This window comes from Ictalurus furcatus, chromosome 6 (genome assembly GCF_023375685.1).
Source record: "Ictalurus furcatus strain D&B chromosome 6, Billie_1.0, whole genome shotgun sequence".
Lineage (NCBI taxonomy): Eukaryota > Metazoa > Chordata > Actinopteri > Siluriformes > Ictaluridae > Ictalurus > Ictalurus furcatus.
Window position 1 is genome coordinate 21,816,433 of NC_071260.1, and position 25,947 is coordinate 21,842,379.

The following is a 25,947-nucleotide window of genomic DNA, read 5'->3' on the forward strand; positions in this document are numbered from 1 at the left end:
GCATGGGGTAGCATAGGCCTCTAATAGCACCTGTTGCATTGCATTTTTTTTTTTTTTTTTACCACTAGGTGCAATAATAAGGCTATGGAGCTAAATGGGGCAGTCAGTTTGCTGCCCCACAATTGTGTAACATCTAGTAAGGCAAGCATATCAATGGAATATTGGTTTATAAAGTATCTGTCAAATAGCAACTTTAAAAAAAAATGCTGGTCACTAAAAAGAGGTAATTAGTATTTCAGTGGAACTTAAAATGTCTGGATTTGTGAATGAGAACTTTGTGGAGATTAACATTTGTCGAATGGCTGATGTACTGTATATGGTGGCGCTACGTTTACCTCATTTGGCTGATGCTTTTATCCATCGTGACACACAATTGAGATAAGATACAACTGAGCATTTGAGGGCTAAGGCCTTGCTTAAGGCCCCAATAGTGGCAGTTTGGTGATGCTGGGATTTTAACTTGTGACCTTCTCATCAGAAGCTCACTGCCTTAACCACTGAACCGCCCCTCCCTTTAGCAACAGCTCTGCCCCTATGGATGAGCCACCACAGGCCTTCAGACTAAATTAGTGTCAGTAAAAACCCTCTCAAAATGAGAGCCTCATTCCCACCAAAAGCCACAACACTTTTACATTTAATATAAAAGCAACATCACATACAGTAGCCTCTATTATAACAGCATGACTGGCAAACACAAGAAGCTCATCTGCCAGAGAATCATTTAAATGAAGAGTGAGACTGCAAATTCTTCTTGGCTGTTGCCTGGCAACATGACCTGTGCTGTTTGGCTGACCACTGGGTGATAAGGATGTTAATGTGGAAGTTGCTCTACTCATTCCACTCATGTTACATGGAGTCACCAGACATAACTGTGTCTGGCAGCCATATTGCTAACAGTACTCATGTCAATGTGGATTTTAATAGTATGTTATAACTTCTGGAAAAAGAATAATTGTATAGTATTACAGAACAAAATATACATAAACTGTAAATTACTTGAGGAAAAGTTGCGATTTCAGCACTGACTTATGAAAAATTTTAACTACATTCTAACTGAAATTCACTGAAATAAGTGTTTCTGTATGGCTAGTACGAGTAAATAAAGCTGACTGGATCTGTGCTATAATCTTGCTGTTTTGCTATTCATCCAAGGGGCTTCATAAGTTTTCCCTACTCACATTTAAATTCTGTATGTAGATCACATATTTACATTTATTCACTTGGCAGACACTTTTTACAGATGCACTCCAAGCAGTTGATGGCTAATAGCTTTGGTCTTTGCCAGTCCTGGGTTTCAAACTTACAATCATCTGATCACCATCAGAGTGGCACTACTGCACCTATGACATTATAACATTTGTGAAGTTCACATGACACTGATTTTTGAATGTGTAAATTGGTGTATACCACAAATCTCCAAGACTTACCACAACTAGACATTCAAAAAGGCCTGAAGGAATGGAAAGGTACTTAGTCTACCTTCATAGATACTGTATGTATCTGTTACTGTGCATTCTTTTTACTTTGCCTTAAGAATAGAGTTCCCTACCATTTTCATCCCAGTGGCCCTGAATGACCACTTTATGAATGGCCATCTGTGCGCCTACTTATTCACACAATTACTCAAAGAGCCAATCATGTGGAAGCAGCACAATGCATAAAATCATGCAGATACAGGTCAAGAGTTTCAGTTAATGTTCACATCTCTGCTCAAAAACTCAGAAAAAGGAATAAATGTGAAATCAGTGACCATGGTTGCTTGTGCCAGACAGGCTGGTTTGAGTATTGCAGAAACTATTTCTAGAGTTTGACAATGATTTCAGTGGCCAGATCTGACCCGGTCACCAGATCTAAATCCAATAGAATAGAACCAGAGATTCACAGCATGAAAGTGCGACTGACAAATCTGCAGCAATTATGTTATGCAATCATGCCAATATGCCAGTCTGAATCTCAAAGGAATATTTCTAAAACCTTGTGGAATCCATGTCATGGAGAATTGAGGCTGTTTTCAGAGCACAGCGGGATCCTACCCAGTATGGTGTTCCTAATATAGTGGCCGGTGAGTTGTATATTGACATTTAGGCGGCAGTTCTGTGTCTGTATGGCTTACATCCCTAAGCTACCCTTCTGTTTCAGTTACTTGACATGTAAATTAGTTCAACATCAAGCTCCATTCCCAAGCTTTACAACATCCTGTTTTGTCATTGTGAGACCCGTTCAGACCACTAATGCACCAAGGTCCATCTTTTGTTAATGACTTTAGTAAGAGTGAATGCAATAAATACTGAAATGAAAAAACACATTTTCCAGTAATTCTTCATATGACTCCACTTTCTATTGCAATTAGAACTTCTGAAGGTTTCTGTGTACATGGTCTTTAAAAGTCAAACTGCAAAGAAATGGAATACACAGTCACCTAAATGATTTCCTAGTAACACTTACTTGGGAGCATGGGGGCTGGCAGTTATCCTACACATTACATTATAGTACATAAACCCCCCTCTTGAATGCTCTAAGGAAAAACCACAATGGAGCAAGCGACATACAGGAAGTGAGCCATTTGTTAAAGGATTCTGACCACTAGATATGTGCTTAGGGTTTATAGGGTTTTTCTTTTAGGGGATAGCATATGTAATGCTTTTAATCTCAATCCAAACAGTTATTGATCAGGTCCTTTACTGTCATATGATCTGGTAGATTTAGTCATGCTCATCAGACATAAAGGCCAAATAATTGACAAAAATTGCTCATTCACAAACCTCTATCATTGTTTAGTCCATTGTTTGTCCACTATTTTATGCACGCTTATATTTTTCAATAATAACAAGTGGTTACAAGCAATTTTGATGATTTACCTACTTAGTCCTTATAACATTATATAAAACAACCAAATTTATAACTGTCCAAAAGCCTATATAAGACAAGGCGTGTGCAACTAACTGATAGGAACTCATTGCCATGTTTTGTCCCACAGTCTGAGGTCATTAACAATGTGATTATTTGCACAATTGATTAATTTTTTCCAGTCTAATGATTATATGTCAGTGCATGTATGGAATGGTATCTGACAGGGTAAGAATTCCATTTGGACAGCATGCGGGCAAACCCCTTTTTTTGGACTGGGCTCAGAACTTCCAACCCCTGTGTTGTTTTCCACCATTATAGACAACCAGAGCTCGGATTTCACGATCGATATTGTCAAACTGTTGTGTAATGCTCATTGCCACTGATGAGAATAAGATGCATTTCCATTCCACATACTGTATGGTTAATAAGAATTGGCTGACATGAGAGTCAAATTAACAGTCAGTCACAGCTAAATATCTCACCTTCAAACAGTAAAATATGTGTAAACTGATATAGTTGTGTGTCACAGATCCAGTGTTACTGATTTGATCCTGAGCTCAGGTCACAGTCTGTTTGGGTTTTGCATGTTCCCTCTGTGTTTGTTTTGGTTTCCTCCAGGTTCTCCAGTTTTCTCCCACTGTCTAAAAATATGCAAGTAGGCAGACTGGCTATTCCTAATTGAATGAGTGTGAATATGTATGCATGGTGCCCTGCAATGAACTGGCATCCCATCCTGGATGAATTCTCACATGTTGCACCCAGTGTTCTCAGTTTAGTATCCTGACCAAGATAAAGCAGCTACTGAAATAGTCATGGAATAAATTAATTTGGTCCCAAGCCCTATTCCTTGCCTGTTTTATATTTTATGCACAGTATAACAAACGAGTGTCTTTTATTAGGCTGTGTAGCACTCCATTTAGGTACGACTATCATTACAGTCAAATGGGAGCCCCAGGCATTTGTGCAGCATTTGATTTCCTTTCAAAGCCTTGTCATGTGATCTGGCTTATTCCAGAGTTGCGAGTTGAAGACAGTCCTTGACCGTGGCCATGGCTCCACACCAAGTTTGCATTCATTCAAAATATTGTACTTTGTGTCAATGTTAAGACCTAGACAGAATTGGTGAGGGAAATGAAGTTGTCTGTAATGTAGGCAAGATATTTGCTTTTTTTTGGAAGCACACAGTTTTATAAATAATTATAATAGTAGGAAGATGGAGGGGAGTCTTCACACCAGTAATATCATAATTGAACTACTGAATCATAATATATTACACCTGCAGCATTGAGAGCATCCTGACAGGAAGCATCACCGCCTGGTTTCGGAACAGCACCAAGCAGGATAGGTGGGCTGTCCAAATGGTGGTGAGATCATCCGCACTGAGCTCCCTGACCTGCACAATATCTACATCAAGCAGTGCTGGACCGAGGCCAGGAAGATAGTGATAGAAGGACCTCAGCTATCTGAACAATGGACTCTTCTCTCTGCTGTGCTCAGGGAAGCCTGATGTTGCATAGCAAATATTGCACAAACAACTGCATATATCTGCACCTTATTCAAAATACAGTCGTACTGCTCCTGCACCGATCTTTGTATCCCTTTCATCATCCATCCATGCATTTTCTGTACCACTTATACTACACAGGGTCATGGGCAGCCTGGAGCCTATCCCAGGGGACTCGTGGCAAAGGATGTAGGTCACCCCATCTCAGGGTACAATTGCACACACACTCACTACAGACAGTATGGAAATGCCAATCAGGCTACAACACATGTTGCATGTTGAAACTAGAGTACCCAGAGGAAACCCTGCACACACAGGGTGGATGCCGGAATTGAACCCCCAACCCTGGAGGTGCTAACCACTAAGCCACCATGCCGCCCCCCCATCATAGAGGTGATGTATAGAAGTGAATTCTGGTTTATGTACGTCCTCTTTGTATTTCACTGTACGCCATACTTTGTGTGGTTGTGGATATGACCAATAAATTTAAGTTTAATTTTAATTGAAACTGTGCACAAGTCTTAAGCACATACAAAGAAATGCTTTAGGGCAAAGACACCTTCAAAAAGAATGAAATTAAATGTTTCTATCTTCAAAAAATACATATACTATAAAGAGCAATAAACAGTAACAAATGAAACCAAGACAATATTTGGAATGATGACCCCTTGCTTAAAAAATAGTAGTCTCAGGTACTACTAATTTGTGCAGTTTTATAAGGAAATTAGCTGGTACGTTTTATTCAGCATTTTGCAGAACCAGCCACAGTTCTTCTGGAGACTTTGTCACACTTATATATATATATATATATATATATATATATATATATATATATATACTTATATAACACTAATGTGGCATCTCTGCCCAAAATATACTTTTCCTTAACTGGTCCTGGGCCTTTGCTGTTTAAAGGCTGATAAAATAGTTAGAAAGCAATAAAAAATTAAATTTTGGGGAATGTCTATAGATGTAACCCTGGGGTGTAGCCATGTGGCGTACAAATGTTGGAAGAAAAGTCCAGAAACACAGCCATACCCGTTAAAGCCATACAATTATGCAGGAGTAGTGCGCCATCGTGTGGACCTGTAAAGAATAGTTAGGAAGGTTTTTTTTTTATCCACTTCCGTGTTTCCACACAAAAATGGCGGTGGTTGTCTGGTTACCAAGACGCTTTGCATGATCTCCAAGATGGCGAAAAACTAGTCAGAAAGCAATTTCCAGGGCGCTACATTGAATTTTTATCAGCAGATATCTGTTCTAAACGTGAACAACAATGGCTGAAGTTGAGGACGAAGAAATAACACAGGTCAGTCAGTGAGTGCTTTAATGTTTGCGTCTCAGAGAGACTGTACTGATTCCTAACGGATGCACCTTCTGACACATGCTAATGTTTTATTGTCATTTCCACTACAATATAAGTAACAATATTTTAAATTTTTTGAGGGTTACATGTTTTATGCGGTAGACACGAATGTACTTTTTGCTACTCACAGTCGGTGATTTAGCTTATGTTAGCTTATGTTGGTTGAAAAAACAAAAACAAAAACGTATACATGCATACATACATACATACGTACATACAAACGTATGCACACTGCCTGGCCATGCACACTGTAAAATTTCCTTACACCACCTTTAGCTTTGATTACAGCGTGCATTCTTAAGGTCAGGACTCTGTCGTGACCAATTCATGTGTGAAAATTATTCCCCATGCTCCCTGAACCACTTTTTCCACTATCCGAGCCCCATGAATCTTGGCATTGTCATCCTGGAATATGCCTGTGCCATCAGGGAAGGAAAAAAAAATCCATTGATGGGATAACCTGGTCATTCAGTACATTCAGGTACTCAGCTGACTTCGTTTTATTGCCGCAAAACATTGCTGAGCCTAGACCTGACCAAATGAAGCAACCCCAGATCATACCACTTGAACATTAGAAAGACTTGAACATTAGGCACTGTGCATGATGCATGCATTGCTTTATGTGCTTCTCTTCTTACCCTGATGTACCCATTGTTTTGGAATAGGGTAAATCTGGAATCATTAGACCACATGACCTTTTTCCATTGCTCCACAGTCCAGTCCTTATGCTCCCTAGCAAATTGAAGTCGTTTTTATCTGATTAACCTCACACTGATTAGACCACACAGCTGTTTAGTCTCAATCCTGTAAGTTCTCGTCACATTGTGTGTGTGGAAATGTTCTTACTTTCACTGTTAAACACAACCATGAGTTCTACTGATTATTTTTCACAATGTGACTTCACCAAGCGTTTTTAAACGTCTCTGATCAGGATCATTCATGATTTTGAACATAAATTTTTTCCAAACACATTTCTTCCTCAAAGTTGCTTGCTGTGCTTCATGCAGGCCAATAATTTGCCCCTTCTGAAACACAGTAACATCTTTTCCACGACCAGGGGATGTGTCTTCCAACATGATTGTTTAAGAAATGAGAAGCAGCACACTGCATCAGTTAGGGTTAAAATAATTGTTGCCACCTGAAACATATTAATCACTGAAATAATGATTCAATCTTAAATATTATTTAAATCCACACACACACACACACACACACACATACACACATACATACATAATATGTATGTGTATGTATATATGTGTATATTTCACTTTAGCATCTTGTTGTGTTTATGTTTGAAAAGAAAAGACATAAACAGCCTGCATATCCTGTGTGACTTTCTATTTTAAAAGTGTAAACTAGCCCAAACCTTAAATCTTTTCAGGCCCTGATCATTTATTACTGCCAGGAGAAGTATTCCAATCATGTGCTGAAAGTTTCAAGTGAAGCCCAGCGAAAGTTCAGCAGTAGCCCAATCTACATGTTCTTCCACGCTTATGGCCTTCTCATGCAAGGTAAACTGAATATATTCAAAGGATTTGCCCTTACTGCTAGTGGGCCAGTGAGAGTCAGCGGTTATAAAAACATGAAATAGTGGCAGCTGTGGGGAGCATACAGGTTGAACTTCTACAATGAAAGCATCAGCTAGTTATAGTACAAGGCAAAGGATTTTCATCCAATGTGTTACCTCCTGTTAAGATCCTGATGGCAGTATACAAATAATACAAGGCATGATAATTAAAAATGAGAATAAAATAAGTAAGAAAGTAGATAGGTGACAAATTAGAATAAAAAACAAAAAAAAAAAACAGTGTCTTAGTAAGGTTTTGTCACTGCAAACCACCAGAACAGCTTCAATACACACTGGAACTGATACGAAAAGTTTCTGGAACTGTGGGATGAAGAGCATTCTTCCATTTGATGTTCCCTCAGTTGGTGTTTAGATAATGGTGGTGGAGAGCACTGTCTAACACCTCGTTGCAAAATCTCCAATAGATGTTCACTTGGGTTGAGATCTGGTGACTCTGAAGTCCTCTCTGTGAAGTTGTGGATGAACTGTTGTTGCTGATGGCCTGGTCATGTGTTGCACTGACATTCTCAATCACCTTACATAACACACTAATGCAGAAGCTTCACAGTCATTCAGAGTGTAGTTTGGAATACAATTTCCAACCCTACTCACTGATGTCTTTCCTACAGATCCAAATACAAATGATACCACAGTCAACGTTCCTATTGAAACACTTGCCAGTGTTACAAGTGTTTCCGACTGAAGTTCCTGCGGTCTATGAACCATTTTTCAAGGTCACTTAGATCTTTTCCTGTCGCCATCTTGAAATAGAAGTCAACTGGGCCTCCTCAGCATATTTATACATGACACGGATCATGTATTTTGATAAAGTGTATCATGCAGTACTCCTGCCTGGAAGCATCTGCACTTGTTATATTTCTTTAATTTATTTTCAATAATATTCAGGGTTGTGGTGGATCTGAGGCCTATACCAGGAACAGGTGTGAATGCATCTTAGATGGGATTCCAGTGCACAAACATTCAACATCTCATTCATACCTAGAGGAAATTTAGCATAGCCAATCTACCTAGCGACATGTTTTTGGAACATGGGAGAAAACCGGAGAACCTGGGGGAAATCCACATGGATGCAGGCAAAGACAGTAACCTGAGCTCAGGTGGCCTTGTTATATTATGCCACACTTTTGTTCAGGTTTTTGCTTTAATATGTCACCTGCCAATGTATATAAGCAAATGAGTAAAGTAAAATTTCCTTCTTTAACACATTCTTGTTTACAGCTTTTAGTAATTTGTGTTTGTGTCCCAGGAATGGTGAATTACATTTTGTTTGTGTGCATGTTTAAGTCCTCTCGTGTTTTATTCGATAGATCATGTGCAAGAGGCCATTCAGGAGCTGGAACAGGTGAAGGATAAGAGAGATGTATCATTGTGTGCACTGATGGCTCTGGTGTATGCCCAGAAAAAAAGACCTAACCCCGGTAGACACTGGTGACCTAACTCACTCACATTATCACATTTAAAAAAAAAAATCTGTTACAGTTGATGCATGTAATTAATATGTACTGCTTGAATTCAGGTACACTGTTAGTGAGTAATGTATTCCATTGGGATGTCAATGAATTTATAATTGTTATATTGGCTTCAGACAGAGACACCATCCAAGAGCTTGATGTGAAGGTTAAGGAGAATCGTAAGAGTGCCAGCCCGAAAGCTCTGTACCATGCTGGGATGTTTCTCTGGCTCCTGGGTCGAAATGACAAGGCCAGAGAGTATGTGGACAGGATGATCAAAATCTCCAATGGCTCATCAGAGGTAAGAACTATATTAAGATTTGTATTAAGAACTACAATAATTAAATTATATCAGTGTAATCATTTCTCACAAGTAACTAATAAATCATGCAGCACAAATGAAATTATCTCAGTTACAGTTCAGTCCTAATATAATAATTCAATTACCATACAGACATCATGTTTGTTATGTTTTAAATATAGGAACATTTTAATGTAATTTGGTTTGTTCACAGAACATCCTATGGTACTGTGGTGATCCCTTTCCAATGATGGACAGGGTAGAGGTGGAAATGACAAACAATATCATTATAGCAACAGATGGGATACAGTCATTTAGTAATTGTATACCTAAAAGTGCAACTATATGGTGGGCCAGTGGGCCACATTTCAGCACTGAAGCGAAATATATACATTTTGCATTAATTAAAGACTTTAGAGTATTATGAATCTTTGACAAAATAGAACAAGATGTTATAAGGGCAGCGGTGGCTCAGTGGTAAATGCTCTTAGTTACTGATCAGAAGGTCACGCGTTCAAGCCCCAGCACTGCCAATCTGCCACAGGGCCCTTGAGCAAGGACCTTTACCCTGTCCACTTCAGGGGCACTGTATCATGGCTGACCCTGCGCTCTGACCCTAGCTTCCTAACAAGCTGGGACATGCGAAGAAAATTATTTCATGGTGCTGTAATGTATATGTGACAAATAAAGACTTCTTCTAATATTTTATTACTCACAAGCAAGGGCTACTTAATGACTGGCCACCCAGTTGTAGTTAAATTAAATTAAGCTCTTTACACCAAATCTGATATATTGAAAACATTTTTACATTAAGTCAATTTTGACAACTTTATGTAATGACATAAGTTGAGAAATTCCCAAATTGTTGGGACCATGGACAAAATCTAAGCCTATTTATATGTCAGTATATCCCAGACTGTCTTATGACTAATGTGTGTGTTTTAGGGGTTGATACTGAAAGGTTGGATAGACCTGACTTCTGGTAAAGATGGCTACACCAAGAAATCTGGAAAATACTTTGATGAAGCTCTGAAAGAGAAAATCAGTATTTTTGCTCTGATGGGAAAGGTAATTATGAAAAACAAAATATGATCTGTAGTGTTTTCTCCTATATTCTGTTTCTACTCTCGTTAAAACACAGTTCACTGTGTGGTGCTGGGGATAGCTTACCATGATTTATTAATGGTTGAAGTTGGAAATTTTCTTATGTAACTTTAAAAGATTATATGGATATATTAATATGGAATATGGAAATTCTGATACTTTAAGAACAATACATAGGATGCAATTCTTTGCATTTGGAAGCTTCACACAATTATGACTTTCTTATCTCATTTAAGGAGACTTAGATTACTATTATACTTCTTGTTTCCTTTCAGGTGCAGTATAATGAGGTCCGTCAGAATTACTCTGGTGCCATAGAGACAGTTAACCAGGTCATTGTTGGTTACCCGTCATTCATACCTGCTCTGGTGAAGAAGATGAAGCTTCTGTTGAACCTGCAGGACTGGGAACAGACTGTGGATTCTGCTCAGAGGTATCACCTCTGTTACTGCTTTGTTTACTTCTGGCCTCAGATCAACAGGTTGCTCCAGTGGATTTTATATACATATGTTAATTTAAACACACTCAGCCTGTTGTATGTTCCTGATTTCTAAACAGACAAACACAAAAACACTGAAAAGTCAATAGGCCAAGGCAGGGCCGTGGGAGTCAGTCTGTGTTTGAGTGTAAATGAAAATCAAATGTGATGCCACGGATTCAGGCTGAAAGACTGGGCCATTGTTCTGTTCTCCTCTCCCTGTTGGACGAGGGCCAGTGGGAGGTAGAATCAAAGGAGCCTTTGAGGCCGAGCCCAAAAGCCACACATTTCTAAGAGTGCACTGCTGCGGGGGTGTGTGGGGGGAGAAAGACCATTCACTCTGTGGTTTAGGATTTGGTAGTGCCAATGTACCAGCTCCTCCTGAAAGCAAAGAATCATGCACTCATTGTTCCCCGCATTAAAATGCCTTTGCCATGAGGATGATCTCCAGAATGAAAAATCATTGGCCAGTGCTGTTGTTGTACTGTATGCCATGTTGCACAGCTTTAATTTTGAAAGTTAGATATAACATAAAGTAGAAAATTAAAATAAAGGAAGCTCCAAACAAAAATTGCATACTCTTAAGACAAAAAGATGATACTGCAATATAACTTAATCTCAGGTATCACGGCTGTTCTTTTATTAATAACAAATAACAAAAATGGTCAAATATTGTATGCTAAAATATTACATGGGCCGAAGTTGTACTGTAATATACTGTAAATATTTCTTCAACTTCCTGCAATACACTGCCGTAAACACATTTTAAAAACAAGTTTTCTGCTGATTTTGCCAATATTTTGACTTGTAGTCTTGTTACAGAACACACATTTCAATTTTAACATTTTGGTTAAAAGTGAAATGTGGTTGTACAAAACATGAGACTGTTTTGTATTTAAGCGTATGTAAGAGTATGTGAACTTGTTTTTAAAAATGTATGCACTTACATGTACAGTATATTACAGAGAACTGTGTTGCTGAGTAATTTGCTAGATGGATCTAGTTCCAGAGGTTTAGCATTTTTTATGGGAATAGGGACTTTAAACATAGAGTACTCAGTGCTAACTATTTAATGCATTATGTCCATTTTGCTCGACATTTATCTTTAGACTTCTTCAGAAAGACAGAAGCAACCTGGAGGGACTGAGAATGCTAGCATTGCATTCGCTCTGCCGAGAAGGCGACCTTGGGGAGGTCAGACACCTACTCTTATACTTAAAATGAAAAGCCAGTTTAGTTAAATTAGGCAAAATAATATTAAAATCTGTGTTATGTGTTTACAGACAGTGGAGCATTTGTTGACCCTTATCAGCAACCTGGACTCACAAGAGCCTAACAACCCAGAACTTCTTTACAGAATGTCTTTAGCTTTCACTCGAGGGGTAAGGTCTCTTTTAATTTTAATTTTAATTCATCATAGTTGTGGTTAAACGTCTCACCTTTGTTTCAAAAGTTAAAAAAAATTATGCAAAATTGCATGACTACATTTTTCTGAGATATTCACTGGAGACTGCTTCCAAAAATGGTTCGTAAAGATCCTGCAGGATGGTCTGCCATACAATTCCCAGTGAAAGGTAATATTGTATAAATGATAACATTAGAATACATAAATATAAACCTTGCAGCTGGAACTATTGTCAGAGCTGCTATTGTAGAAAATTAATCAATATCTTCTGTGACCAGTCAGAATCAAGAACTCGATAGTTCAGTGTTAGAAAAAAAAAAGTCATCATTGAACTAATATAGTTTCACATTTTAACTACTGTTTTACTAGTACATGTAAACATTGTGATCGTTTTATTTTTGCCATATGTTCAGATGAACTGTGATTGAGGACCTTAGTATGTGTTGTAATAAGATTATTACAGTTACTATAGTGCACCGTATTCTCCTCACTGATAATGTAATCCTGTCTACAGTGTGGAAGAGCAGAAAAGGTTCTGCAGCACACACATGCACTGGTGGAGCGGGCATTCTCTATGGCGTCGGGCAATGCAGAGCTGGCCACTGAACTGGGCTACCAGCTGGTCCTTCAGGGCAGAGCCAAGGAGGCCATAAAGTGGTATAAAACTGCCATGAAGTTGGATGAGAGCAGTGTCTCTGCTCTGATGGGTAAGAATTCCTTCATTTCAAAGAATGAATTCCTTTTACTTCTCAACTCTCAAGGAAAGTCACGAGAAAGTTAACAGACATCAATGCAACTTTAGCAGAAAGTTTGCAAAGCAAGAAAGCTTGATCCGGAGTCTCCTTACATGACTAGATACTTTGTGAGATAGTCAAAGAGTCTGTGTTTCTAAGATGAGGTAAATAAAAATTATGTAAGCAAAATGATGTACAGATAAAGATAAACATTTGATAAGGTAATGTTTGCCTGGTATATAATTAACTGAAACTTTCCCACTGAAACTGTGAGATTTGTAAGTGAATACCAGGGACTTGCAGCCTGATTAGGTTTTAGGACTATTAATATTCACACTTATTAGTGTCATAGTAACAATTATAATTTGGCAGGATATTTATGACTAAGTTGGGAACCTGAGGTCATCTGTTGGGCTGGCAATATGACATTATAATATTGATATCATCATATATTAACAGTAACATACTTTTTTCTAATGTAAAGTTTCTTGGCTATCTTAAGGTATCAGTATGTTTGTAATGCCATTATTACTCACTGTAACAAGTAATTGCTTGGAGGCGAAAATCTATTTTAATCAGTTGTTTCATAACCCCTTTCACTGTTAATTGCTTTACATTTTTGTAAATGTTAAATTGTCTGAGTTTGGTTTTTCTTTAATATAGCTCCACAGTGTTGCATGCTCTTTCAATATAGTCTTGTATATTGTGTATTGAGAGAATGTCTTCAAGTATTTTTTTTTTCTACATTGCTCACCCCTAAACGATTGTGATTGGGTCCCGCTGTAGTCCTCTGGATTTGGAACAAATTCAACCAGTGATTTAGCAGAATGTGCATGGCATCCAATGTTTCTGAGGTGTATATTTATTTATTTCTTTGTTTGTTTTTGTTTGTTTGTTTGTTTTTGCCCAATTTCTCTCTCCACTTTGGTTACCTGAAAATTCCCACTCACCAGCCAGATCTCCCCTATCATAGGACAGCTAAACTATATGGCCAAATGTTTGTGGACACCTGCATATCATACCTATATGTGATATTTCCCCAAACTGTTGCAACAAAGTTGAAAGTTCTCACTTGTATAGAATGTCTTTGTATGCTGTAGCATTAAGATTTCCTGTCACTGTAACTAAGAGGCCCAAACATGTTCCAGCATGACAATGCCCCTGTGTAGACCTTGCCCAAAGCAAGGTCTGTGAAGACATGGTTTGCCAAATGGTAGACCTTGAGTGGCCTGCACAGAGCCCTGACCTTAACCGCACTGAACACCTTTGGGATGAATTGGAATACCGATTGCGCCCCATTTCTCCTCGTCCAATATCAGTGCCTGATCTCAATAATGCTCTTGTGACTGAATGGGCAAATCCCCAGAGCCACACTCCAAAATCTAGTGGTCTTCCCAGAAGAGTGGAGATTATTATAACAGCAAAGGGGGACTAAATCTGGAATGGGATGTTCAACAAGCACATATGAGTGTGATGGTCAGATGTCCACAAGCCTTTGGCTATATAGTGCACCAGCCAACAGGGGGAGCCTGAAGGCTGACACGACCTTCCTCTGAAGCACGTGAAGCCAGCCAACCTGCTCAATTGCTGCTTGGCAGCACAATAAAATAAAAAGAAGAGAGCACTATCTGCCCTCTTCTGCATACATAAGGTCACAGATGTCTGTAATTGACTAGTGTCACGGTAATATGCCACCCGTCTCAACCAAGCATGACCAGTTTCGCTCCCTTGGTTCCCGGCCACTGATAGCCACGGCATTGTCGGGATTCAAACATGCGATCTCCTGAGGATCGGTTAAACATTGTGCCACTTGGGAATGCTCTGTCTCTATTTTAAAGACCTTTATGTTCTACAGGTATTATTCACTGCCAGTTGAGTGAGGGTCACCTGCAGGACGCTGAGCAGCAGCTCGAGTTTCTTACCGAAATCCAGCAATCTATCGGCAAATCAGCAGTGAGTCACCAAAAACATCGATTTCAACTCAAAATGCCATTACAATGACTTTCTCCATATTTTCTTTCCTTATTTTTTTATTATTATTAAAATGTTCATGCATGCATCTTCAACTATATCCTCAATATATATTGGTAGTTTGTATGGCATGGTAGTTCTCTTTCACAGACACTCATATGCCATTTGCTACACCAAGAAACAAGTCAGGAACTAAATGCATTACTCTATTTGAAGCCAAAAAATGTTCCAAGTACTTGGAAAATAACTTATTAGATATTAGTCATTTCCATATTTTGACTTTGTTATGCACACTATAATAGGTTAATCCAGAATCATACACATTTTGCAATGGTTTATTTTGTTGAGTTGCTCAATGCTTCAGGCAGTCCTCTTTAAATCCTCTTTAAATCATTTGAACACAGCTGTGATTCACTGGCACAGCCACTTGTGCTTTGTTTAAGTGGAGTCATCTGTAGTCTGTAGCGTCTTCAGACATGTGAGGCTCTTCTTAATGACATCAGTTAGACACAGTATGTGTTCAGCTAAGCAGTAGAAGTGAGCACACAATGTACTCTCCAGTTGTTAGTTAATCAAGATAACCCACTCAAGTGATATCAGTGGAAGCCATAATAAAAGAGAATTGTGTAATGAAACATTATATTATAGATAACTTTGTCTCTTCTGGTCTCTGACTAATGTTTTGACCAACATCCTTATTAGATGTTTTGTATGTTGCTGTGTGTAGGAGCTGCTGTATTTGCAGGCAGTCCTGGCCATTCGGAAACGGAAGTCTCAGGATGAGGTGACCAACCTGCTGAATGTCACTGTGGACACACACTTCTCCACTCTCCAGGGCCTGCCACTCAGTGTAGAATACTATGAGAAACTCAACCCTGACTTCCTGCTTGAGATCGCAAAGGAATACCTGGCACTCTGTCCTGCCAAGGTCTGTCTCACATAACGTGCAGACAGATGCATTACCTACAACCACTGTTTATAATATATAGTTGAGTGCAAAAGTTTGTATCTCCCTTGTTTTCTATTTGAAAATTTTATTTGCAAAACGGTATTGCAGGTTTTTCATGAGATTCCAAAGACCAGACTTACAGTTTTCTTACTAAATTAGGAAGCCGATCTGAAAAATCTGATTAGCAAGCACAAAGGTTTGCATCCCCACTGAATATTGTTGGTTTCAAAGGATATAGAAACTTTTGCACTCCACCCTAAACTGCTTGAGAGTCTTCTCAGTTTATGGATATAAACTTCCTTGTAAGTTAACCCCCTCAGTATTAATTCATGCACCAAGTAACAACCTAATTTTAGCCAAGTTAACTCTGATTAATTCTACTTGGATTTATTTATCAGTGATAAACTGCTATTGCTAGCGACTATTGCACACGCATTATTAACCAATCCAAAAGATAGATCACATGTGCTAGCAGCTAATCCAAACAATAACTGGCTAGCTGCAAAGACAAGTAACAAACCAAAACAAGACATACATAGAAACTGTGCTTAGTGGGTTAGATCAACACTTGCCTGCTAGTGTCCTGATGAAGACAATTTAATGATGTGTTTGGAACAAACTGAAATAGAGAATGTGGAAAAGTATATTTATGAGCTACAAAAGGCTCAGACTCTTCTCTGGGAGCAGGTGACCCAGGCTACTGCCAGTGATTCCTAAGGAACTGCAACATCCAGATACAATCACACTAATTGCTTCCTGATGTGTAAGTCACATCCTGTAAGAGACCAGTGCAGGTTTCCTTCATTTTAGCAACATCTTATTTGTACCAGTGTTGTAAGGCCCAGGTGAGACCAAGCAAAATCAGTTAGAATGTTTGGTTAAACACGCAATTAGATGTTGCTCCTCTAGTTCTCTAGAAACATGGTTCACAGAGTGGGGTCTGGAGATTCCCCGGGGACAGTGAAGCATAGGCATGGGGTCAGTAATTTTCTAATTTTGTTACAATCATGGAAAACCACAATTGTCAAAGCTATTATTGCTATTATTAATGTTGACTGGAATTTAATGACACATGTAAGTTTAATTGGGGGAAATTTCAGAAAAAAACCTCTTGGGCTTCAATACATAGCCAAAACTTTTCAATAACGTCTATTTTTATTAGATTTTTTTTTTTGTAAAGTAAATCTGTACTGGAGAGGTCGGTTTATAGTTTTACATTAAAGGAGTCCCTGATTATAAAAGGTTTGAGATCTCCTGCTCTATGAAGTATTTATTATAAAGTTTAGCAGCAATCTCTAGCCATCTGTTTTCTTTTTTGCCTTGTTACTGCATAAACTGTTGGTCTGTCTTATTCTCGACCCCTCAGCCTCCAGCCCAGGGACAGGCTCCTGCTCCTCAGTTACAGCGTTGTGCAGCTGTGCTGGACACGGTGGTCAAGATTGTCCCTGGACTTCTCCAGGCTGTGTTCCTGATGGCAAAAGTCAGGCTTCTGTCAGGTGAACTTTTAAATTTAACAGGTTTTTTTTCTAAAACAAACATCAGGTTTCTCATGATGTCATGTAGAGTTTGCTAGCAGTTTTGTTGACCTGATCTTTGTCCTGTTTAGGGAACATAGAGGCAGCTCAGAGCAGTCTGCAGCATTGTTTGGAACAGAAACCCTCCTTTGCAGATGCCCACCTCCTCATGGCACAAATCCATCTCCTCCAGGGCAACTTCAAACTCTCTTCTCAGTCTCTAGAGCTCTGCCTCAGCCACAACTTTGAGGTGACATAGATAATAGCACAATTTTAGAATTGCACCGTTTAGTTAATTAAGCTCTGTGTTTGGAGAGGAGGTACAAATGGCTCCAACATTGCTTGGCTTTACAGGAAAATGTTCAGTGCTGTTATTTTCTACAAGGAAGACTTCAGGAAATAGTCATTGTAATGGCTCCAGTATTTTTGAAACCTTGCAGGAAAAATACACTCATTAGGAACATTAAAACAATTATGAAAATGTTTGTCTATTCATCAAACTTGTCAATAAATCAAGAACTGACTGCATGCTTTGATTGGGAGTTTGCTGTAAAGATGAACATGCATTAAATAATCCTATTGCTCTTTTTAAAAGTGGCAGTACATACATTTTACTTCTATATGTAAAAGATATTGAAGGAAACCTATTCAGATAACTATTTGCTATACTTCAGTACAGTATAATGTATGGTTGTTCATCTTCTTTCATTCCTCTTTATACTGTCAGTTCCTTCAAAATCACCTTTCTTCTGTGTGTGTGTGTGTGTGTGTGTGTGTGTGGAGCAGGTAAAGGAGCACCCTCTGTATCATCTGATTAAAGCTCAAACCCAGAGAAAGATGGGTGAGCTGCAGGAGGCCATTCAGACGCTTCAGTTGGCCATGAGTATGCCAGGAGTGAAAAGAGTAGGCTCCTCTGCCAAAACCAAAGCCAGGAGAGTGGAGCTCAGCACAGCAGACTTTGTTTCTGTGTATCTGGAGCTGGCAGAAGCACTCTGGCTCAATGGAGAACAGGTAATACTTGGCTTGGCTTTTAATGTACCTATGAAACATTTTCCTTTTTTTTGTTGCTTAAGTAATTCATCTACTCCATTCAATATACAATTTTTTTTTGTTGTGTTAACCACAGCATGAGGCAGCGAAAGTGATGCAGGATGCTATAAATGAGTTTACTGGTACTCCTGAGGAGCTGCGCGTCACCATCGCTAACGCAGACCTTGCCCTGCTGCGGGGGGACACGGAGCTTGCACTGAGCATGCTTAGAAACATCACACAGGAGCAGCCCTACTTTGTGCAAGCCACAGAGAAAATGGCTGACATCTACCTGAACCACAGGAAGGAGAAACGGCTGTATGTAAGCTGCTATAGGTGAGGGGGAACTGCATTTTACACCTCAATATTTAAATGAAAACTTTGAACAGACAGATGTCGTTAAATTAAAATGATAATATATGGTATTATTAATGCCCTGCAATGTACTGGCGTCCCATGCAGGGTGAATTCTCTCTTCTTGCACCCAGTGTATGCACCGGGATTAGCTCAGGAGCCACCGTGACCTGACCTAGACAAACATCCAATATGAGAATCTCTAGCTCACATGCTCAGATACACATATGAGAAAAGACATACCCCATGTTTCTTTTCTGTCACTCAAATACTTAATTTTGCTTTCTTAAATTCTCTCTCTCTCTCAACACACACACACACACACACACACACACACACCTCAGTTTATTGCATTCTAATGGAAAACTAAACATGTCTATGTATTTAACAGGGATTTGGTGGAAAAGATTCCCAGCTCACATACATACTTACTATTAGGAGATGCCTATATGAACATCCAAGAGGTTGGCATTACATTATACTATGTACATATAACATTTATTTGCATGTTTTTTTAAATGAGTAGGAACCAAATAGTTGTATTGAATAGGGCATGTGTCATCAGATAATATTGCTGAGCAATATTTGCTCAAAAACTATTTTACCAATATTTGAGTGGCTCAGTTATGAATATCAGGTTTTGAACCTCTCACATTTACTACTGTGTCTGAACATGAAAATGTGATCTCTCAGCCTGAGATGGCCATTGAGGTTTATGAGCAGGCTTTGAAGAGAAACCCTAAAGATGGTGCTGTGGCTAGCAAGATCGGGAAAGCTCTCATAAAGACCCATAACTATGTTAAGGTAAGCACAGGATGAGACGCCGTTCGTATTATACCGTTGATGTAAATCTTTTCTGGATGATTCAAATGCTTCACCAGAAGTAAGATGTTTGGAGAATCAGGAGACCAAGAGAGAGGGTATAGTCAAGGAGATGGTTTATTATGTGTACAGAGACACCCTGTCACTACAGCATTTCCTAGTCTGAATCTTAGTCTAAACATAAGTTGGATAAGGTTGGCTTTTATACTCAGCTGTACGTGCAAGCAACATACCCAAGGCTAGTTGAGGAAAATACAAGAGAAAAACAAAAGACAAAACACCTTGACAAAAACATAATCAAGGACAGAAACCCAAGAACTTAATCAGACCATGAGTAAGCAAAAATCACACTGAGCTGATCTTAAATGATTGAATCATAATCATGGAAAATAAGGAAAAATATTTCACTCTGTTCACCAAATTACCATTTCCTGCAGTGTATAGACAAGCTGGATATCATCAGCCTTGAGTCTTTGTTTTGACTTAAAAAAAAAAAAAAAAAAAAGCTCAACCATTGTATATTATTTATCAAACAGAATAAATGTGCTTACCTTGAATTATATACCAGACAACGTCTCCTCATATGTTTTATACTCAACATGATATTAAATGATGTTCATGTGTAAGTCGCTACGACTCACTATCGCCTAAAACAAATATAGAAACCTTATCAGAATATTTGATCTATTTGACACCTTGAATGCTAAACAGAGATTTATTTACAGAAATACACTGAGTACACCAATAACATAAAACTGGTTCTTTCAGAGACCAAAAGAATAAAAATCAAAACAGTAAAAATGAGAGGTATGTTCTGAACTCGGCAGCAGTTTGCTCACCATACTTTTTTTTACATTACTATACATTTTACATTCCATACATTCAGAAATCTTCCCATATTCGTTATGGTTCATCATTTCATCTACATTCAATTTAAAATAATTTTATTTAAAAAAAATTGTTTTATACTTTCAAAACCACTCTATATTTATCTGCTCACTTCCAGCCATATACTCTCACTAGGACACCTCTTCTGTCTTCTGCTATCAGTGTTCTTACCACCCCTCATACTCCTCTATCCTTCATGGGTGGTTGATTATTCAGTGCACTTGCTTCTAAACATCTTCCACATCAGATCCTACAATAGCCTCTCCTTTTTCAAAGCCAAGCTTTAAAGTCACCACGTCTTACCCTAACTACAGTAGTTATGCCACTACACTATATTATTACTTTTTACCACCCTACCATCTTCATTTTATGGACTTGTTATTCAATAGGTCTAATTGTCATATGAGTCCTTTGTTAATTCCTCTCTTTTAAACTTTGCTTATATATTAATGTGTGCTTGTATCTTTTATTATGCTCGCTTAAATCTAAAGTATCCTTGGATGTGATAAAATGCTATATAAATACAACTTTATTATAAAATGTACATTTCTTGATGATCACTGGAGCTGTGACCATGAATCCTACCTTGCTGTGCCATCAAGATAAAGCAGAGATACTCAAGAAGTGTTGTTTTTTTCAGGCCATAAACTATTATGAGGCTGCTCTTAAGACTGGTCAGCAGAGCTTCTTGCGCTATGATCTGGCTGAACTTCTCATGAAGCTAAGACAGTATGAATGCTGTGAGAAAGTTCTGCATGAGGCTCTCTCGCATGACCCTGGTGAGACCTTAATGCACATGGTGTGGAAACCTGCTCAACACAAAAAACAACAGCTTTGCATGCAAGCAAACTTTTACAGCAAATATTTAACCATCTGAATTTAATTTTCTGTGTTTGTTAGTGAACGAGCTGCCTTTGCTAACAGAGGACTGCCGTTACCTTGTACTGCTGGCCAAGATTCAGAGCAAAGTCAATAAAAATGATGAGGCTTTGCTTTCTTTACATCGTGTGAGTCTGCTGTCATTTACCGATGGGCTATTTGTCTGTGTGATCCAGCTTATTTCAGGAAGCATTGTAATTTGTATTGACTGATGTGTTTGATCAGGCGAGAGATGTGCAGGCGAAGGTACTGAAGCGTGTTCAGTTGGAGCAGCCTGATGCAGTGCCCATGCAGAAGCAGCTCGCCTCTGAGATCTGTGCTGAAATTGCCAAGCACTGCAGCCACCAGCGTGGCTATGAGAGAGCCGTCAAGTTCTACAAAGAAGCGCTTGTGTACTGTGAGAGTGACAGCAAGGTCAGCACGGTTAAATCAGTGTGTGCAGTGTGCTCCTCTCTCTGCAGCTGTGTTTCAGGACCCTTTCAGTTCTCACTGTGGGTGTGATGGGGCTTACTGTAGGATGTTTCATGAAGGATGTTTAATATAAAGTATTTTGAATGATCTGGTGATTATTATAATTTGAAATGTTTGCTATTGTGTTCTGTTTAATTATTTATTTTTTATCATAATATGTGATGAAATTAATGATTTGGTATGTAGCAGTATTAAAGTCTCTTTTTTTAATTTAGTTTCTTTTTCCTGTCTTTCTGTTAAAACAGGTGATGTTGGAACTTGCCCAGCTGTATCTAACTCTGGATGATGTAGAGGCTTGCCAACAGCAGTGCGGCATCATCCTGAAGAACGACCCAGTCAATGAGGCAGCAACACTGGTTAGTCTCTCAACAATACCTCCCTGTTTGCTCAATATATTTTGCTCTACAAGCCACAATTCATCTGTGCTCTCTGCTTTGTGTCTGAAGATGATGGCTGATCTGATGTTCAGGAAACAGGACTACGAGCAGGCAGTTTTCCATTTTCAGCAGCTGCTGGAGAGGAAACCAGGTGTGACAGTTTTTATCCCCCATACCAAACAGTCAATCTTTATTGAAGTCCCCATCCAGCATCCCATCAGAATGAGATCGTGATGATAGAAACCTGAGTACAGAGCTATGTGCTGGCTTGCTGTGGCTTTGTTTTGATGTCTTTCCCATGTCTAATCTCCCCTAGACAACTATCCAACACTGTCCCGGCTGATTGACCTGCTGCGCAGAGCTGGCAAACTGGAAGAGATTCCCAGGTTTCTGGATATGGCTGAAAAACACTCACCAAGGCCCAGGTTTGAGCCAGGGTACAACTACTGCAGAGGCCTTTACTTGTGGTAAGGATAAAGAGTAAAATTCAGTGAGTCAGACAAATGTGTTACAACTCATTTTTGAATGTATTTCTTTTCACTCAGATCATTCATTAGAATTTATGGATTTTTCTACATCTCATATTTTATAATATGACTAAAACTAGTCTGGGACCACAGATCGTTACTGAATATTTCAGTGTGCTTGCAAGAAAGCCCTAAATCTACTACGTGTTGTAAATGGAGCAAATGCAGTCACTGCTTTGTTCCTCCAACTAGACATTTAGTATTCTCAAGCATCCCTAGTTTTTCTATGTTTAGAAAACTTTGAAAGTTCTGTATAGAACCCTACAACAGATGTTTTAAAATGATAAAGCTGGAACCATTAACCATCTTGTGGAACCATGAGAAACCTCCCTCTAAAGCTGTAATTTTATAACATTTTATATCATCAGGTAAGTACTTTATATAACATATCCATGCAATATTAAGAAATAATGATAAAAATATTTGTCCAACAAGCGATTATTGCTTATTCGTGTTTATATATATATATATATATATATATATATATATATATATATATATATATATATATATATATATATATATATATATATATATATATATATATATATATAATATAACCTAAATGAATCTGATTATATCAGAGAAATTATTGTGATTATACTTACACTGCGTGTCTCAGGTACACTGGTGAACCCAATGAAGGTTTGCGTCACTTCAATAAGTCTCGTAAGGACAATGACTGGGGTCAGAATGCAGTGTACAACATGATTGAGATTTGCTTAAACCCGGATAATGAGACGATGGGAGGTGAGGTGTTTGAGAACCTGGATGGAGACATGGGGTAAGTAAATACAGAGTCACTACACAACGTCACTGTAGAGTATTTCAGTGGGATAAGTGGAAAGTAAAACAATACTACAGGACTTGTATAATACATTCAATATTTAGTATATGGATTATGAACAAACATGTATTAATCATGATAATGGCAAAGTTAACTTTATGTAGCATGGTATTATTTTTTCCTTTTTTGCTACTACTGTTCATTAGTCAAAGCATAATATAAAATAAAGATATAAATATTTTAAAACCATGTTAAGAAAACTTGGTGAAATCAAGGCATTGTAAATGTGTTGAAATAATGGTTAGTCTAAAAGTTATTCATGGTAGCACCCTTCATACACGCAAACATAGTCAGTGCGTCATGCTCTACTTCAATTGTTTAATTAAAGGGTTTGGAGCAAGTTAAGTAAACTTTCTTTATGTACTAACTAATAATTTGCCATATCAGGAACTCCACAGAGAAGCAGGAGTCGGAGCAGCTGGCGGTTCGAACAGCAGAGAAACTGTTAAAAGAGATGAAGCCTCAGACCCCTCAAGGCCACATACAGCTACGTATCCTTGAGCATTACTGTTACCTGGCTACCAAGCAGAAGGCCAACGTGGAGAAAGCTCTTGGAGTGTTCATTGAGATCGCAAACAATGAGGTCTGCAAAAACCTGATGGACAGGATTAATTGTACACAAGAGTCCATATAAATGTACACACACACTCGTGTCCACATGGGCACACGCTTTGTGAGCTCTTAAGCCCAAGGTGTTTTTACAGTTATGTTTACCAAAGTCACAGTCTTCACTTTCACTGATAAGGCACCTGCTGAGAATAGGTCTTTAAAACAGACTAGTAAAGTGTTTGTGTATATTTTAAGTATTTTTGTGTTTTTAGAAACAAGTCACAAGAAACCTTTTACGACAAACTGAAATAATTTACTCTCATTCATTCATTCATTCATTCATTCATTCATTCATTCATTTCTCTTCTGTGCTTTATTCTGGTCAGGGTCATGGTGGATCCTATGATGATTACAGCATTGTAATACTGCCTCCTTCCTCACTCTCCTGTACCACAGAAAGACCATGTCCCTGCACTGCTGGCGATGGCCACAGCCTACATGATCCTCAAACAGACTCCTCGAGCCAGGAACCAGCTAAAACGCATTGCCAAGATGAACTGGAACATTGTCGATGCCGATGAGTTTGAGAAGAGCTGGTTGCTTCTGGCAGACATCTACATCCAGTCCGGCAAATATGACATGGCAGGAGAGCTGTTAAAACGCTGCCTGCGCCACAATAAGGTTAGCATTGTGTTTTAAAAAATGTGGTTATGATACCTTGATCTTGCTCTTAGCTTAAACCCTTTCTTTGTCAGGTTCTATTGAACCTTTGGAGGAAATGGGGAGAAATGGCTATGTCCAGAACTGAAGTGATATCGTACTCATAATTTGGAGACATGAAGTTAAAAATATTCAGTGTATTTTAGAACCATGAGGTCTCTGAAATCTTATTTAAATGGTATACCATAAAGAGAACTTTTAGTTATGGAGATGAGGTATATTACTCCATCCATCTATCCATCCTTCCATCCTTCCTATTGTAACTGTAATATTAAAAGTAATATTGTTACAAATCTCTGATTATTATCTATCCATTTTCATAGTCATGCTGCAAAGCTTATGAATACATGGGTTACATCATGGAGAAGGAGCAATCTTTCAGGGATGCAGCCATGAACTATGAACTGGCCTGGAAATATGGAAATCAGACCAATCCAACTATCGGTATGTTGTTCAGTTGTTCTTCTTGCTAAATTTCCTTGGCCCTTAAAGTTGTTGATATTGATATTTTAGTATTCGTTGCAGGGTACAAACTTGCTTTCAACTATTTGAAAGCAAAGAGACATGTCGATGCCATAGATGTTTGTCACAAAGTGAGTAATTATTTCTTCATGGTTTTTTTCTGAATTAAAAAAAGGTTACATCAAAAGCTGAATAACTGGGAATCTTGTTCCTTCAGGTCTTGGATGCACACCCAAACTATCCGAGAATAAGAAAGGACATTCTAGACAAAGCAAGAGCTGCTTTGCGATCTTGAAATGGTTTGTGTGTGTGTGCGTGCATGTGTTTATGTCCCCTTGTCTGTGTTATTTGTCTGAAAACCAGAAATGTATTAGAATCCTACAACCTTGGTATTTATAACTTGTGATATACTTTAGTATTACATATTTTGGAGTGACTGATGTTTTAAGTCATTATTCTCAATGACTCTGTATTAAACTGTCTGTCCAGAAAAATTGTTATATAAAAAACAATAGATCCATAATGTTATGTCTATACTGCTAATATGTCTCTACATCAAATAATTATCTCTATAAAGCACAAATTGAATCACTAAGCACAAGGCTCATTTAATTTGTAATTATATTTAACCTCCAGTGAGTAGGGATTAAATTAGGCTATAGGAAGCTCTCTGAACTTTCAGTCTGCCTATCTTTTCACTGTCAGGGAGACTGAGCCCTTTTGTTTTCTTTCTCAAGACATCCTCTCTCCTCTCCTATTCAAGCGTTAGCTCTTCCATGTGGAAAAAAACACCCTTTGTTGTAT

General features: G+C 38.4%; 1 protein-coding gene across 4 annotated transcripts; it reads left to right on the forward strand.

Moving 5' to 3' along the window:
* Nucleotides 1–5,345: 5,345 nt before the first annotated feature.
* Nucleotides 5,346–25,903, forward strand: ttc21b (tetratricopeptide repeat domain 21B). Of its 4 annotated transcripts, XM_053627113.1 has the most exons (29): nt 5,346–5,663; nt 7,105–7,234; nt 8,619–8,729; nt 8,897–9,063; nt 10,009–10,131; nt 10,443–10,600; nt 11,755–11,839; nt 11,929–12,027; nt 12,565–12,757; nt 14,640–14,737; nt 15,483–15,683; nt 17,071–17,200; nt 17,311–17,468; nt 18,005–18,229; nt 18,345–18,583; nt 18,993–19,065; nt 19,295–19,405; nt 20,952–21,090; nt 21,212–21,318; nt 21,416–21,604; nt 21,907–22,017; nt 22,108–22,189; nt 22,355–22,505; nt 23,188–23,349; nt 23,800–23,995; nt 24,418–24,642; nt 25,005–25,125; nt 25,207–25,274; nt 25,361–25,903. In XM_053627113.1, the coding sequence occupies exons 1-29, from the start codon at nt 5,631–5,633 to the stop codon at nt 25,436–25,438; spliced, it is 3,963 nt and encodes a 1,320-aa protein (XP_053483088.1). In that variant the 5' UTR covers nt 5,346–5,630; the 3' UTR covers nt 25,439–25,903. The 4 variants fall into 4 exon arrangements, with proteins under 4 accessions (XP_053483088.1, XP_053483089.1, XP_053483092.1 ...); XM_053627114.1 differs by lacking the exon at nt 7,105–7,234 and having other exon boundaries at nt 25,361–25,902; XM_053627117.1 differs by lacking the exon at nt 7,105–7,234 and having other exon boundaries at nt 8,901–9,063; nt 25,361–25,902.
* Nucleotides 25,904–25,947: the final 44 nt, after the last annotated feature.

Excerpts from the sequence above, each read along its gene's own strand:
- ttc21b (XM_053627113.1), top strand. The coding sequence starts at position 5,631 with ATGGCTGAAGTTGAGGACGAAGAAATAACACAG. Across the intron at positions 22,190-22,354 it reads GCTGCTGGAGAGGAAACCAG|ACAACTATCCAACACTGTCC; the intron begins GTGTGACAGTTT and ends AATCTCCCCTAG. Across the intron at positions 25,275-25,360 it reads CCATAGATGTTTGTCACAAA|GTCTTGGATGCACACCCAAA; the intron begins GTGAGTAATTAT and ends TTGTTCCTTCAG.